The 12,659-nt window shown below is 45.6% G+C and overlaps 2 protein-coding genes across 12 annotated transcripts in view; one reads left to right on the top strand and one right to left on the bottom strand.

Annotated features, from left to right (window-relative positions):
• Window positions 1-8,883, top strand: part of ACTR1A (actin related protein 1A) — a 20,852-nt gene extending 11,969 nt beyond the window's left edge. For all 4 annotated transcript variants that reach the window (XM_044437567.1, XM_044437594.1, XM_044437577.1 and 1 more), the window contains exons 9-11: window positions 3,496-3,557; window positions 4,011-4,051; window positions 5,282-8,883. In XM_044437567.1, coding sequence (XP_044293502.1) covers window positions 3,496-3,557; window positions 4,011-4,051; window positions 5,282-5,384 — 206 coding nt within the window. In that variant the 3' untranslated portion in view covers window positions 5,385-8,883. The remainder of the gene's footprint in view (window positions 1-3,495; window positions 3,558-4,010; window positions 4,052-5,281) is intronic.
• The window catches only part of MFSD13A (major facilitator superfamily domain containing 13A), a 34,974-nt gene that overhangs the window by 9,460 nt on the left and 12,855 nt on the right, over window positions 1-12,659 (bottom strand). For 4 of the 8 annotated variants that reach the window (XM_044437553.1, XM_044437505.1, XM_044437496.1 and 1 more), the window contains one exon: window positions 9,854-12,523. The exons of the other annotated variants lie outside the window; for them this stretch is intronic. In XM_044437553.1, coding sequence (XP_044293488.1) covers window positions 12,270-12,523 — 254 coding nt within the window. In that variant the 3' untranslated portion in view covers window positions 9,854-12,269. Of the gene's footprint in view, window positions 1-9,853; window positions 12,524-12,659 lie in introns of those variants that run through there. 8 annotated transcript variants of the gene reach the window in all.

Below are 12,659 nucleotides of genomic sequence, written 5' to 3'. Positions count from 1 at the left end.
AGACTACCTGGAACCCTCTGGCTGGGGGCAGAACCAGAAGGAGGGACAGGTGGTCTTGTCAACCGCCCCTCGGGCCTGACGGTGCTGCTGCTTAATGCCAGGTCGGTCCACAATAAATCTTCCCTCATCCATGACTTGATTGTGGATGAAGGGGCCGACCTGGCTTGCATAACAGAGACCTGGGCGGGAGAGGGGAGGGGATGTCGCCTTCTCTCAAATGTGCCCGCCCGGGTATCTGGTTCAGCACTGTCCATGCCTGGAGGGGAGGGGAGGGGAGGGGGGGTCGCTTTGGTTTACCGAGCCTCCATCTCCCTCACGGGTCTTCCAGTCCCTTCGAGACCAGGGCTGGAGTGCCTCTACTTGGTGTTGGGCGATCGAGACAGATTGCGGATTCTGTTGGTGTACCGTTCATCTTTCTGCCCAACAGTCTCCCTGCCTGAGCTGACGGAGATTGTCTCAGACCTGGTATTGAGGACCCCCAGGATGTTGGTCCTGGGGGACTTCAATCTCCATGCCGAGACTGGTCTGACTGGGGCGGCTCAGGACTTCATGGCCTCCATGATGGCCATGGAGCTGTCTCAACATGTCACAGGCCTGAACCATGAATGTGGACACACTCTGGACCTGGTTTTCTCGACGGGGCAGGAAGAGGGTGGTCTGATGGTGAGGAATTTATGTCTGACACCCCTGTCATGGTCAGATCACTTCCTTGTGAGGTTTATGCTCAAGAGCGGCCTCTCCCTCTATAAGGGTGTGGACCCGATTGTGTGGGTCCGCCCACATAGCCGGATGGATCCGGACGGATTCCTGAAGGCCCTGGGGGAGTTTCCGGGTGACAAGACTGGTGCTCCTGTCGAGGCTCTGGTCGAACTATGGTACGGGGAGATGACTAGGGCTGTTGACATGATCTCTCCTAAGCATCCTTAGGAGAGGCAGAGCCCACTCTTCCCCTTGGTATACACCTGAATTGCGGGCGATGAAGCAGGCTGGGAGATGGCTAGAGTGTAGGTGGAGGAGATCACGGGATGAATCTGACCGAACACATTTAAGAGCCCATTATCGGGCCTATGCTGTGGCGGTGAGGGCGGCGAAAAAGAAATCCTTTTCCATCGCCTCCTCAAAATGCCGTCCAGCGGAGCTTTTTTGAGTGGTACAAGGCCTGGTCTGCCCTGGCCCTAAGAAAGATCTGGTTCCACCCTCGAAGGCCCGCTTTGACGACTTTGCCAAGCATTTCACGGAGAAAATTGCTCAGATTCGTCATGAGCTAGACTCTACTAGTGATTCAGAGGCTTCTGAGGAGATACCAATGTCGCCATCTGGTCCAAAATTAATGGATGAATTTCAGTTATTGCAGCCTGATGATGTGGACAAGGTGCTTGGACGAGTATGTCCCACCACTTGCCTATTGGACCCTTGCCCATCTTGGTTAATAAACAACGCCAAGCACGGGATTGGGATCTGGATCTTGGAAGTGGTTAACACTTCTCTGAGGGAGGGTCGGGTACCTGCCCCTTTAAAGGAGGCAGTAGTCCGAGTGGGCCTGAAGAAAGCATCACTGGATCCAGAGATGGCCACTAATTATAGACCAGTGGCCAACATCCCGTTTCTGGGCAAGGTGTTGGAGTGGGTGGTGGCAGGACAACTCCAAGCACTCTTGGATGAGACTGATTATCTGGACCCATTTCAGTCCGGCTTCGGACCCGGGTATGGTACTGAATCTGCCTTGGTCGCCCTGTACAATGACCTGTGCAGGGAGAAGGATGGGGAGTGCGTCCCTGTTGGTTCTTCTGGACCTCTCAACGGCTTTCGATACCATCGACCATGGTATCCTTCTGGATAGGCTAGCGGGATTGGGGGTCGGAGGCACTGCTTTGCAGTGGTTCCGCTCCTATCTCAATGGCTGATTCCAGAAGGTGGTGCTGGGGGACTATGGCTCTGCACCTTGGCAGCTATGCCATGGAGTACCGCAGGGGTCCATTTTGTCCCCTTTCCTGTTTAACGTCTACATGAAACCGCTGGGAGAGGTCATCAGGAGGTGTGGGCTTCGGAATCATCATTACGCTGATGATACCCAGCTCTACCAATCCAGGTGAGGCAGTGACTGTGCTGAACTGGTGCCTGGCTGAGGTAATGGGCTGGATGAGGGCCAGTAAACTGAAGCTCAATCCAGACAAGACGGAGGTCCTGTTGGTTGGCGGATCGGGCTTCGGGGAGGGTGAATTGAACCTAGTCCTGAATGGGGTTGCACTCCCTCTTAGGGACAAGGTTCGCAGCTTGGGAGTGCTCCTCGACCCAGAGCTATCATTGGAAGCTCAGGTGACAGCGGTGGCGAGGAGCGCTTTCTTTCAGCTTCAGCTGATCCATCAGCTGCGCCCCTACCTGGAGTACGACTGCCTGGCGATAGTGACACACACGTTGGTGACTTCCCGAGTTGACTTCTGTAATGCGCTCTACGTGGGGCTACCCTTGAAGACAGTCCGGATACTTCAATTGGTTCAAAATAGCGCTGCCAGGCTGCTGACGGGGACTGGGCGTTATGTTCACATGACTCCAGTCCTCTGTCAGCTTCACTGGCTTCCCATTGAAGTCCGGGCCCAATTCAAGGTGTTGGTGATGACCTATAAAGCCCTTAACGGCTTGGGTCCTGGTTACCTGAAGGAGCACTTACATCCATATATGCCTGCCCACCCCTTGAGATCTGCGGGAGAGGCCCTTCTCCAGGAACCCTCTGTGAAGGAAATTAGGAGGGTGAGTACTCGGAGGAGGGCTTTCTCTGCAGTGGCACCCAATCTATGGAATGCGCTCCTCAGAGAGGTCCGCCTGGCACCGTCGTTATTTGTTTTTTGGTGCCAGGCGAAGACCTTTTTATTCAATTGTCATTTTAATTGTTAATAGTATTTATTCATTTTATTCTTTGGCCAGGGCGACTTAATTTATACTGTTAATTTATATTATTCTATGAAAGTTTATTTATGGATGTGAGCCACCCCGAGGCTTCGGTGAATGGGGTGGCATAGAAGTCTCCTAAATAAATAAATAAATAAATAATCATGTCCCCTTTATAATACTAAAGAAGCACAATTGTTGCGAGCCGGTTCTAATAATTTCTTTTCTCCCATTGCATCACCTATCTGAAATTGATAGATTGATGTCATTTCAGACAATACTCTTCCATATAGTAAGGAAATGTTTCTAGTTTTCATCCTAATGACTCAGAAGCTTGTTCAGATTTTCTTTGAATGAGGAACTTGGGGGGCAAACAGCAGCAGTTATGATATAGACCAGAGGCTACTTTTTAATCACAGTACAGGCTGCAAGGTGGGGAGAGAAGTGAGAGGAGAGAGTTTCACTATCCCTCCCTGAGAACCAAATGTACAAAGGCATTGCACCCCACTACTCTCTTGGAGAGGGGGTGCAGTACCTTCATCAGGTTGGGAAGAGCCAGAATTGTTTCTGCTGTTTTTAAACTGAGGCTGACTTTTGTCTTTGGTTCAGGTTTTGGTGACAGGCTTCTGAGCGAGGTGAAGAAACTGGCCCCCAAGGATGTCAAAATCAGGGTAGGTAGTTCTTTTTAGTGGGGTTTCTGCAGGAGGTGAAACATGCCTAAAGGGATCAGATGCAACACAAAACATCAGGCCCATGTTCCTGTGCTCAGGAACAGCAGGGCAGGGCACATAGTCTCCAAATGAAAGATTCAGGGATCCAATCCAGGTGGATGGTCCCCCAAACACCTCCTCTGATGCAAAATAAAGGGGTTTCTCCTAAACTGGCTGTATTCCAAATGAAGTTTGTATAGGCTTCTGAAAGGTACCTCACTGGATGGACTGCAGCACTGATGCTTAGCATTTTAGATTCCAAGCCACCTGGATAGAACATGCCTGGGGATGGCAGCAAGATATTCCAAAGACATGTCAGAGAAGATTGATGTGACCTTAGTATATGGAAAAGGAATGCTGCTTCCCTCTAAATCCACCTCTTTCTTAGTGTCTCTTTTATTTAAAATTCCCCAGATATCTGCTCCTCAGGAGAGGTTATATTCTACCTGGATCGGGTATGTAAAGCATAACTTGTGTTGTAGCAGAAATGTTAGTCTTGTTTGCTCCGACTGATTGATAAAAGAAATTTTTTGTATACAGTGCAGGGGGAGAATTTGGGCTGTAGCCATATTGTGTGCAAAATTGATTGCTAAAGCAAGTGATGTGGTGGCTCTTAGGAGGATAAAGCTGCACCCCCTCCTGATGATGTGGCAGTGAAAGCCTGAGTAAGATGCATGTGTGGTACTCCAGCAAGGCAGGTAGCTGCTAACTGAAGTACAGTGTTTTACATACTCCCTTTCATAAAGAAACCACGTTTCATAAAGGAAACATTAACTTGCCTGCTGGGGAACAGATGCATGTCTGCTGCAGAACTCCTCTGTGCTGTAGTGTTTGGGCATATTGTAGGGTACATATTTCATACAGAATTAGTTGGGCATATTGGAGCCCACTCTTATCCTTAGCAACTCCAGGGATGCTGCACAACACGTGTGAGAAAAGCTAACCATTTTGTCTGCTGTCATGTTAAGGCACCTGCAAAGGACCATCCAATTCTCCAGAACAACCCCCCCCCCTTGAACTTTTCTATACCATCCCCTTACCAAGAGTTTCAGGACATTCTTGCAATAAAATAAGTAAAGCACAACATCATCTTCTATAAAATCCCATTAAGATGACAATTTAAAATGCTGGGAAAATTAAAAGGGGTTGGCCTGGTGCCGAAAATAGTAAAGTGTCGGCACCTGGCAAACCTCTCTGGGGAACATATTTCATAACTGGGGTGCCACCACAGAGAAGGCCCTTCTCTGGGTAGCCACTCTCCTAATCTTCAAAGAGGGCTCCCAAAGAAGTACTTCCTACCCAGACCTTAAGGGGGGAGCAGGCACATAGGGATGGAGACGCTCCTTCAGATGTCCAGGTCCTAAGCCAATTAGGGCTTCATCATTGATCATCACCAGCACCTTAAATTGAGCCCAGACTTCACTTGATAGCCAGTGTAGATGGTAAATGACCGGCGTTATATGTGCATATCTGCTGGTCCCCATTAATATTCTGGCTTGGTTCTGGCTATTCTGAACCAACTGAAGTATCCGGACCATCTTCAAAGGCATCCCCATATAAAGCATGTGATTATTTTAAAATTTTTAAAGGAAAATAATGCTTTAGTAGTTTTTGTAGGAGTAAGGGGGGCAGGGGAAAAGCCAGTCTCCAAGTGTGGGTAACTCCTGTGTTTGGTTCTTCCACAGAGGCTCTATCCTGGCTTCCCTGGATACATTTAAGAAAATGTGGGTTTCCAAGAAAGAATATGAGGAAGACAGTTCCCGGGCAATCCACCGAAAAACATTCTAAGCCAGGAGTGTTCTGGGGTCTCTTTGTGGACTCATTCTTGTTCTCAACTCGCTTTTCTGAGTGTCTGAGGAGCTCCCTGTTTGTATGTGTGTGCGTGTATGGGTCGATGGGTGCTGCCATGCCATGGACTTTCTTTAGCAGAGCAAAAAGGAAGGCCAAGGCTTTGACTTAATTTTTGATCGATCTTGTGGGAGGAAGGCGAGAAATAGGAATAGAAATGTTTTGAAGGATCTGTTTCTTTTTCAGTTGGCCCATGAACTTATGGGAGTACATTTGTGTCATGAAAATTAAATAGTATGGGTAAGAAACTGAGCAGCTTAGCAAGGTGGAAATAAGAGTGCAGTAAACCAGCCAGTGCTTGGGCTCCCAGTGGATGGTCTGAGTTGGAACATGGGCCAGGTTGAAGTCTGTCATGGAACCTCTGTGCACAGAAGCTGACTTTATCTAGTGCTTCCCAGTTGCTCAGCAATTTTGTAGATGGCCGATTCATTGCTTCCCTCCCTTACTGGTATTTTTTAACAATACACAACAGAGAATAAGCACATTCTGAGCTGTTACAAACCCGTTTACTGCAGTGTGTATGTGTGCATGAGAATTTGGACCACAACGGGACAGTTGGAGCAATTAATTTTAGGAAATAGTTTGTAATGCATGGTGTAGAACAGAATCACCCTTCCTTTGTTCTCTTCTAGATAGTCCTTGTCTTGGCATCCTGTAGTGAGACAGTCACCTACCCTGCAGCCAAGTGTCTAGGGGACTCCATAGTGTATCATGGCCTAGTCTCTTCTCCCTCTGTCCCCATTCTAATCTCTCATGTAATCTAAGGGTTTACATTATTAATTCTTTCTTAAAGGGTTTATGTCCATGTCACAACCCTTTGCACAAGGAGCTCTTCAGCCATGCTTGCTGGGAAACTATGTAATTGTTTTAGCATTATTTTATTTATTGACAAGTTTTAGTGGTAGCTAAACTACTAACTGGCCCCAGGGTTAGTTCCCCCCACACTCTCTGTCCTGCTATATGATATTTCCATTGTTTAACACTAGCACTGACATTTAAACAACATACTTGCTTAGTACTGTTGGGTTAGCCCCACTCAAAAATACCCTGTTCCATTTGGAGTGAATGTTTCCATGAATGCAGCCCTTAAGGGAACAATAAACTAACCTCTAGAGGGAGGGAGGTTGGTTATAATTCCAGGGTTGTGTTAACCCCTTCGGCTGCTTCTGTTCTGTTACAGGAAGGAAAAAATCATCTGCTTTGAATTTTGTTTTGTTGTTTTTAAAAATACGTATTTTGGTGCTTAATTTTTTAATGCTGCTGCTGAAAACCAAATATTTTACATGGTTGACTGCTTAAGTATTAGGAGATGAGACAGCAAGAAATGAGCCTTGTTTACCAGTAGCCAACCCAGACTCAAGCTATCCAAGGAAGTGGTGGCAAAATGTAGTCCTGTTTGCTACTGTCGGTGTATTTTGAATGTGGTGCACTTGAATTTTCTTTGCAACTCTTTGTTTTGCCTTTAGGTCATCAGTATTCTCAGAATATGACTTTGGGACTGAAGTAGGCAATTTGGCATTCTGGCAGCATTCTACCTATTTCAGGGTTTACAATATCAGGAGTCAAGTTCAGCCTTAAGGAGGTAAAATATCATATAGCTCTTCCTGTAGAATGGTAATAGAATACAGTGCATTATTATGTATTACCTAACATCCCTACAGTGTTTGGAAAAAAATAACAGCCAGTATAAAATCTTGCAAATAAACACTCAGGCTGTGTGATAGAATACCTGGCTTGTGCTTGGGAGACAAAAGAGGCATATCTGAGGTATATAAATGAAGAGCAATATGCTTATACCCTGCTCCATTTAGGATTTATGCCTCTTCATGGACCTTTCTTGCCCTCTTCCTGCAAGGGGGATGCCCTCAGACAGAGTGGTAATTGTTCCATTGATGAGCACCAGTTGGGATCTCAGCAATATTTCCTTTTCTTTAGTTCTAAATAATGTGGCCCAGAGGCAATGCATTGTAAAGTTTCCTGGAAGCTGCAATTTTGATTTAGCAATTGAAAGGTAGGACAGAGCAGTTTCTAAGTGTGCGGGAGGAAATGATTGGTCAAAACACTGATAGTGGACATGAAGGTACCCTGCATTTACAAGAGCATGACCTTTTGACAAAATTGTGTTTCATGCTAACAGTCAGGAGTGAAAAATTCCTCTGCATTTTTGCATGACTTCTTGTAGTAATTTTGCAATGTACCTATTATGGGTTTGCTTATCTCAGCTGTATCTTGAGCTTCTAAGTCAGCTCGCACTGCCAGGAGAATACACCCTCCTTTGTTGCTTTAGTAGCCTTCTCATACAGCAGTTGCATTAATACCACTTGATTGAAGAAATCATTTAGTTTTTTTCATTTAAAGTGAAAATAAGTTTCCCCTGAAATTAACACCGTATCTAACTGATCTGAGTGAAGTCAGACCCAGCTTTGACTCACTGCATCCCTGTTGGGACCATTTAAAATATGATCGCTTTGCTGATTCCTTTTGATTTGAACTGCCTCAGTTTTGAGCCCTGGCTGGAGCAAGTTTGCTTTTGCTGCTTTGGGATCGGATCTGAATGGGAAATCAGTGTGCTACCAGATTCTTTACTTGGACCCTCATTTTACAGTAGGTTGAGGCTCAAGTTGTTCTACAAAGAATGATAGGCCGAAGTACAGGACCAGAGATAACCTGAGTGGTGGATCAGTTAGCAATGGGAGTAGTCCTGACTACTAGCTTCTCCATTGGCAAGGCAGGGTAGCTGAGACATTTTATGGAGGACCTTCCACTATAGATAAGGGAAACTGGTTCATATTTCATGCCTTATAAAGATGTTATGTTTTGTTTGAGCTCACTCATGTTTGAAATGCATGCCAACACTTGGCTACAGATGCCTTGGTTCTTCCTTAATTTCCACCTGTAGAGCTACTAGTCTCCCTTTATAATTGCTTGGAAACAAAGGAAACTTAAGGCACAATCCTATGCATGTTTAGAAAGAAAGAAGCGCCACAGCACCCAGCATTGCCCAGCCAGTTGCTGATGGGGCATGCTGGGAGTTGTGAGACTATATCCATCTAAATATGCATGGCATTATACACTTAATTATAGTTGCAGTCATGGGGGAATAGTTAACAAGGGTCAACGCATGGCAGCTTGTACTGGTAGAGGGGGCAGCGAACAACTACTAGCTTAGTATAGCCCATTTCTACAGCACTACAGGATGACAAGAAGGTCCATGTGTAAAACAACAACTGTTAGCTCCTGTTCCCCAACCCTTCAATTCCTCATGACTTTTTCCTTGCTTTGAAATCAGTTATCAGAAGCAGCAGTGTTATATTTTGAATCTGACAGGTGCTTTCTACAACCTAGTATTGGTTCCATCAGCCTGATTCTATTTTGCACATATGTGCAAGCCACAGCTGGGTGTTGCCCAAAGTACTTAAATAAAGTTGTTAATATACAATATGGTATCTGTTTAATGGAATCATGGTTTTCCCAGTATGTATGAGAGTGGATTATTGTTCTTGAATCTTAAGCCAAACAGTCATTTTTCAAGTAACAAGGGTACACCATCTTTTCAGTTTGAAGGCAGCATTGTGTGCACATTAACATACAACACACTGGCTACATTCAGACATAATGACAAGCCATAGTGGTTTCCATCATGGTATGGTCTGTGGTGTGACCATGTCAGGACTTACCACATGGTACATATGCTTCTGTGGAACCATGGGGAGAAACAACAGCTTATTGTGTGGTTTCCATGTTTCATGGCTTATTCAGTCATGTGAACCTCCTCCTTTTCTTACCTGTGTATTCACCCTCTCTGTCCTGTACTCCCTTCTCTTTGGCTGACCTAAGGGCCTATGCATTGTGTTCCCAGGTCAAATCTGGCATGGCCTCATGGGAATAGGGGAGGAAGAAGAGGGCAGGCAGACAAGGGGACTGCCACCACACATCCAGATGCACTTCCCATTGTGCTTCATGCCATTTCAAAGACGCTTCCAGTGAGGTGGTGGTACCCATGTAACTAAAAGCAGCTTTCAGCTCAGATGCCTTATATACACACACCCTTGCCTTTTTCGAAGACAGGCTGTGCAAGGGATGATAACATCTTGTTGACCATGCTCTGCCTGATAGGGTCATGTCCCTTCTGCAGTCAGCAGCTGCTGTCTGCTGACCTCAACCCGGGGAGAATGCCATGGCAACCTCCTCAGTGACCCATGAGCTCACATTAGATGGAAGTGTTCACTGTTGCTGGACTCTTCCCCATGAGGAGTGGTGTGGGTTTCCCTGCTGGACCTGGATGCTTAAAGTTAAGGTTACCTTCCACATGTCCAGGGAGAGATCATTTACAAAATCAGACTGACCATCCAGGATGAAAACACAGTAATGCATCAATGTAAAAATCATTAACAGGTACACACAGAAAATAGCATAAAAAGAATTGTAATTTAATGAAATGAGGACTTGGCTTTTTAAATAAGAATATATTACTGATACAAAACCCTTCATACTGTAAACAGTGGCAGTGCAACTGCTGCCTGAACAAATTTGGAGGCATACTTGCTTCAGTGCTCAAAGAGAAGGATGAAGTTTGGTCCCAAGGAACTCTGAATCTCTTGTTCTCCATAAGAGCAGTCAAAAGCTTCCTCATTCTAAGAGCAAGAACTTGGGTTGCCACATTTCTCTCCCTAAAACTCTAAAGGAGTATAAAACTTTCCAGTTAAATCAGCTGGAAAAGCCAGAACCCTTGCATCCAAACCCAAGTACAGCCAGCTGCCTTCCTGGTCCACTGCTGTCTGAGGACAGGATGTGGTTCTCTGTTCCCTATAGGTAATCCAAAACTGGAATTTGGAATCTCTTCAAGGAAGCCTAGCTTCTCACACCAGTAACTCATCAGGAAAAAAACGCAACTGTTAAAGGAGCAGAAGTTTCACAAGGATCTCAGCTTGCCCTTTCTGAGTTCCAGAGATAGAACAAAACTAGTGCGTTAACATGTCTAGCAGGCCAAGGGAATTACAACATAAGTGTCCCTCCTACTTGAGGCATGATTTGCATGCAAGCTAATCTTCCTGATTAGCTGACAGACAATTTCCTATGACACATACTTCTTTGAAGCTGATTTTGGAGACATTCCTACTAGCAGCCTCCATTTTTCCTAGCCAGAACATTTCCCTGGAAGTATCTTTTTCTATCAGATATGTGCATACAAGCACCATCTTGTCAACCTACGCCATTCTGTGAACTTGGGGCCAGCCTTCCCAGTTAATTAAGGCTATGGTTCCTCTCATCTGGCAGAAGGCTCCTCTAGTCAGTTCTGTGGACAGACAAGGGCCAGCAAATCACTCCGCTCATGTGGAATGGGGAAACTGAAGCCCAGGTTTAAAACATTAACAGATCCACAAGTCAACATATCAAGTTGCCCTTGGAATTTCCTGCCTTAGATGCTAATACCTGATAAAGCAGAAAAAAAAGAAGAGCATCTCCTACAAGAGGCCAGTCTTTCATCCTAGAAAATACAGTTGTGCCTCTACATTCACAGAGGTTAGGGATGTAGGACTCCTGCAAAAGTGGAAAAACCATGGATATCTCTACCCCCACCCCCCAAAACAGCTTAATTCTTAATACTGTTGACCATATGTGTAATGGACTGCTGCTCCCTTGTGTGTGCATGTTAGCCTACATAGTTGATACATGGCGGTGGGCAGGTGCCAGGTTGTGGAAAGTGCAGCAGCACAGGGGTAGGGTCTGGTAGACCAGGCCTCCCAGCCACCTCCAGGCACTTGGCTTTCAGCATGTGCAAGCACATGCGTGGCTCCTTGCATATGACATTTTTTTTTAGTTTGCTTTACATTTTCTATTCTAAACATATCTTCTGCAATTTTTCACAGAAGGCTGCAAAACTCCAAAAAAATCCTGTTTAATTATTGATGGCAAACTCACAAATAATCAAATCTGCAAAAGTTAAACCCACAAAAGTCAAGGTTCAGTTGTAATAGTTCCTGAAAACTCTAAGCCAGAACACATCTGACGAGTTGACACATCGAAACTTGAGAATGGCCACAGAGCCCTTCCCATAAAAGAGCCCCTCACCATCCTTTCAACACAAATTGTTGCTGTGGTTTAATTTAGTACACTCCTCTCTTGAAGCTCATGAATTACAACAGCATAATTTCCCCACAAGTAAACCTCATTTGCAAGTCCAAGTACCCTGCTGTCCTCTGTGAAGAACCAGTGACATTCTGAAGAGATTTTAATTGCATTCACAGTTAAATCACACTAGGATGTGAGCAGGAGGCAGGGGAAGAAAGAGGTATCTCAGATCTAATGCAAAGAGGGGAAATAAGGGGAAAAACTTGAATCCTATCCCCCACCCCCTGCACCCAGGGCAAGGGTGCCCACAGTTCCAGAAAGAACAAGGTTCAATGACAAGGTTGCTACTGGGCTAACTAGCTCACTTAAACACTCCCTGCACCTCCTTCTGTCACCAGTTAACTTTTCTTCCAAATCAGACACTTATGAAAATGAATACTGACATGATCAGCAAGTTATTCTTGACCAAGGGTTTTACCCCCTTTGTAAAGGCAATGTGATGACTTTTTCTGGACTACCTTGGGCTGGAGACAGGAGATGCAAACATTCCGGTCCCCATGAGCTCTTAAGGTTAACCATACACAGACTTGACTTGCAGGGAATTCAGGGCTTCCACTATTTCCATGCTGGCATGCTAATGTAATAATTGTTCTTCTTTGTTAAAACTCCTGCCCTCCTTTTTGGAGTCTTATCATGCAGATGTCCATGGTGCGGGTGTGGGAGGCACCACTCATTGCACACCCCTACTGGCAATTAAATTGTTTTGATGTCCTGGGACTGACTGTCTGTCAAGGTCTGACGCTGAGATTTCACTATCTGGAGGCGTTTGCCATGTAGGCTGAATTGTGACCAGCTGAGGAGCTGCAGTAGGGCACATGTGATGGGAACAAACACAAGGAGGTAGAAGCAGCCCTGACGCAACGTTGGTTCCGAGGCTGTGTTGGAAGGCAGCTTTGGCTGGGCACTCACTATGTTGCTGAGGGGATCCTGCTGGAAAATGTCATAACCTGGGACAGAGATGAAGATCACATTTGAGCTGCTCCCATTACAAAACCTGAGTGTCCAGTTTTACTCTTTCCATTTCTATAAGACAGCCACTTTTATCTCTGTTGAACAGCTATTTCGTCACCCCTTTATATAAAC

The sequence above is a fragment of the Varanus komodoensis genome, unplaced genomic scaffold (genome assembly GCF_004798865.1).
Source record: "Varanus komodoensis strain SLA01 unplaced genomic scaffold, ASM479886v1 scaffold1, whole genome shotgun sequence".
NCBI lineage: Eukaryota > Metazoa > Chordata > Lepidosauria > Squamata > Varanidae > Varanus > Varanus komodoensis.
The sequence above is the reverse complement of the archived record's forward strand: the minus strand, read 5'-3'. Positions and strand labels throughout refer to the sequence as shown.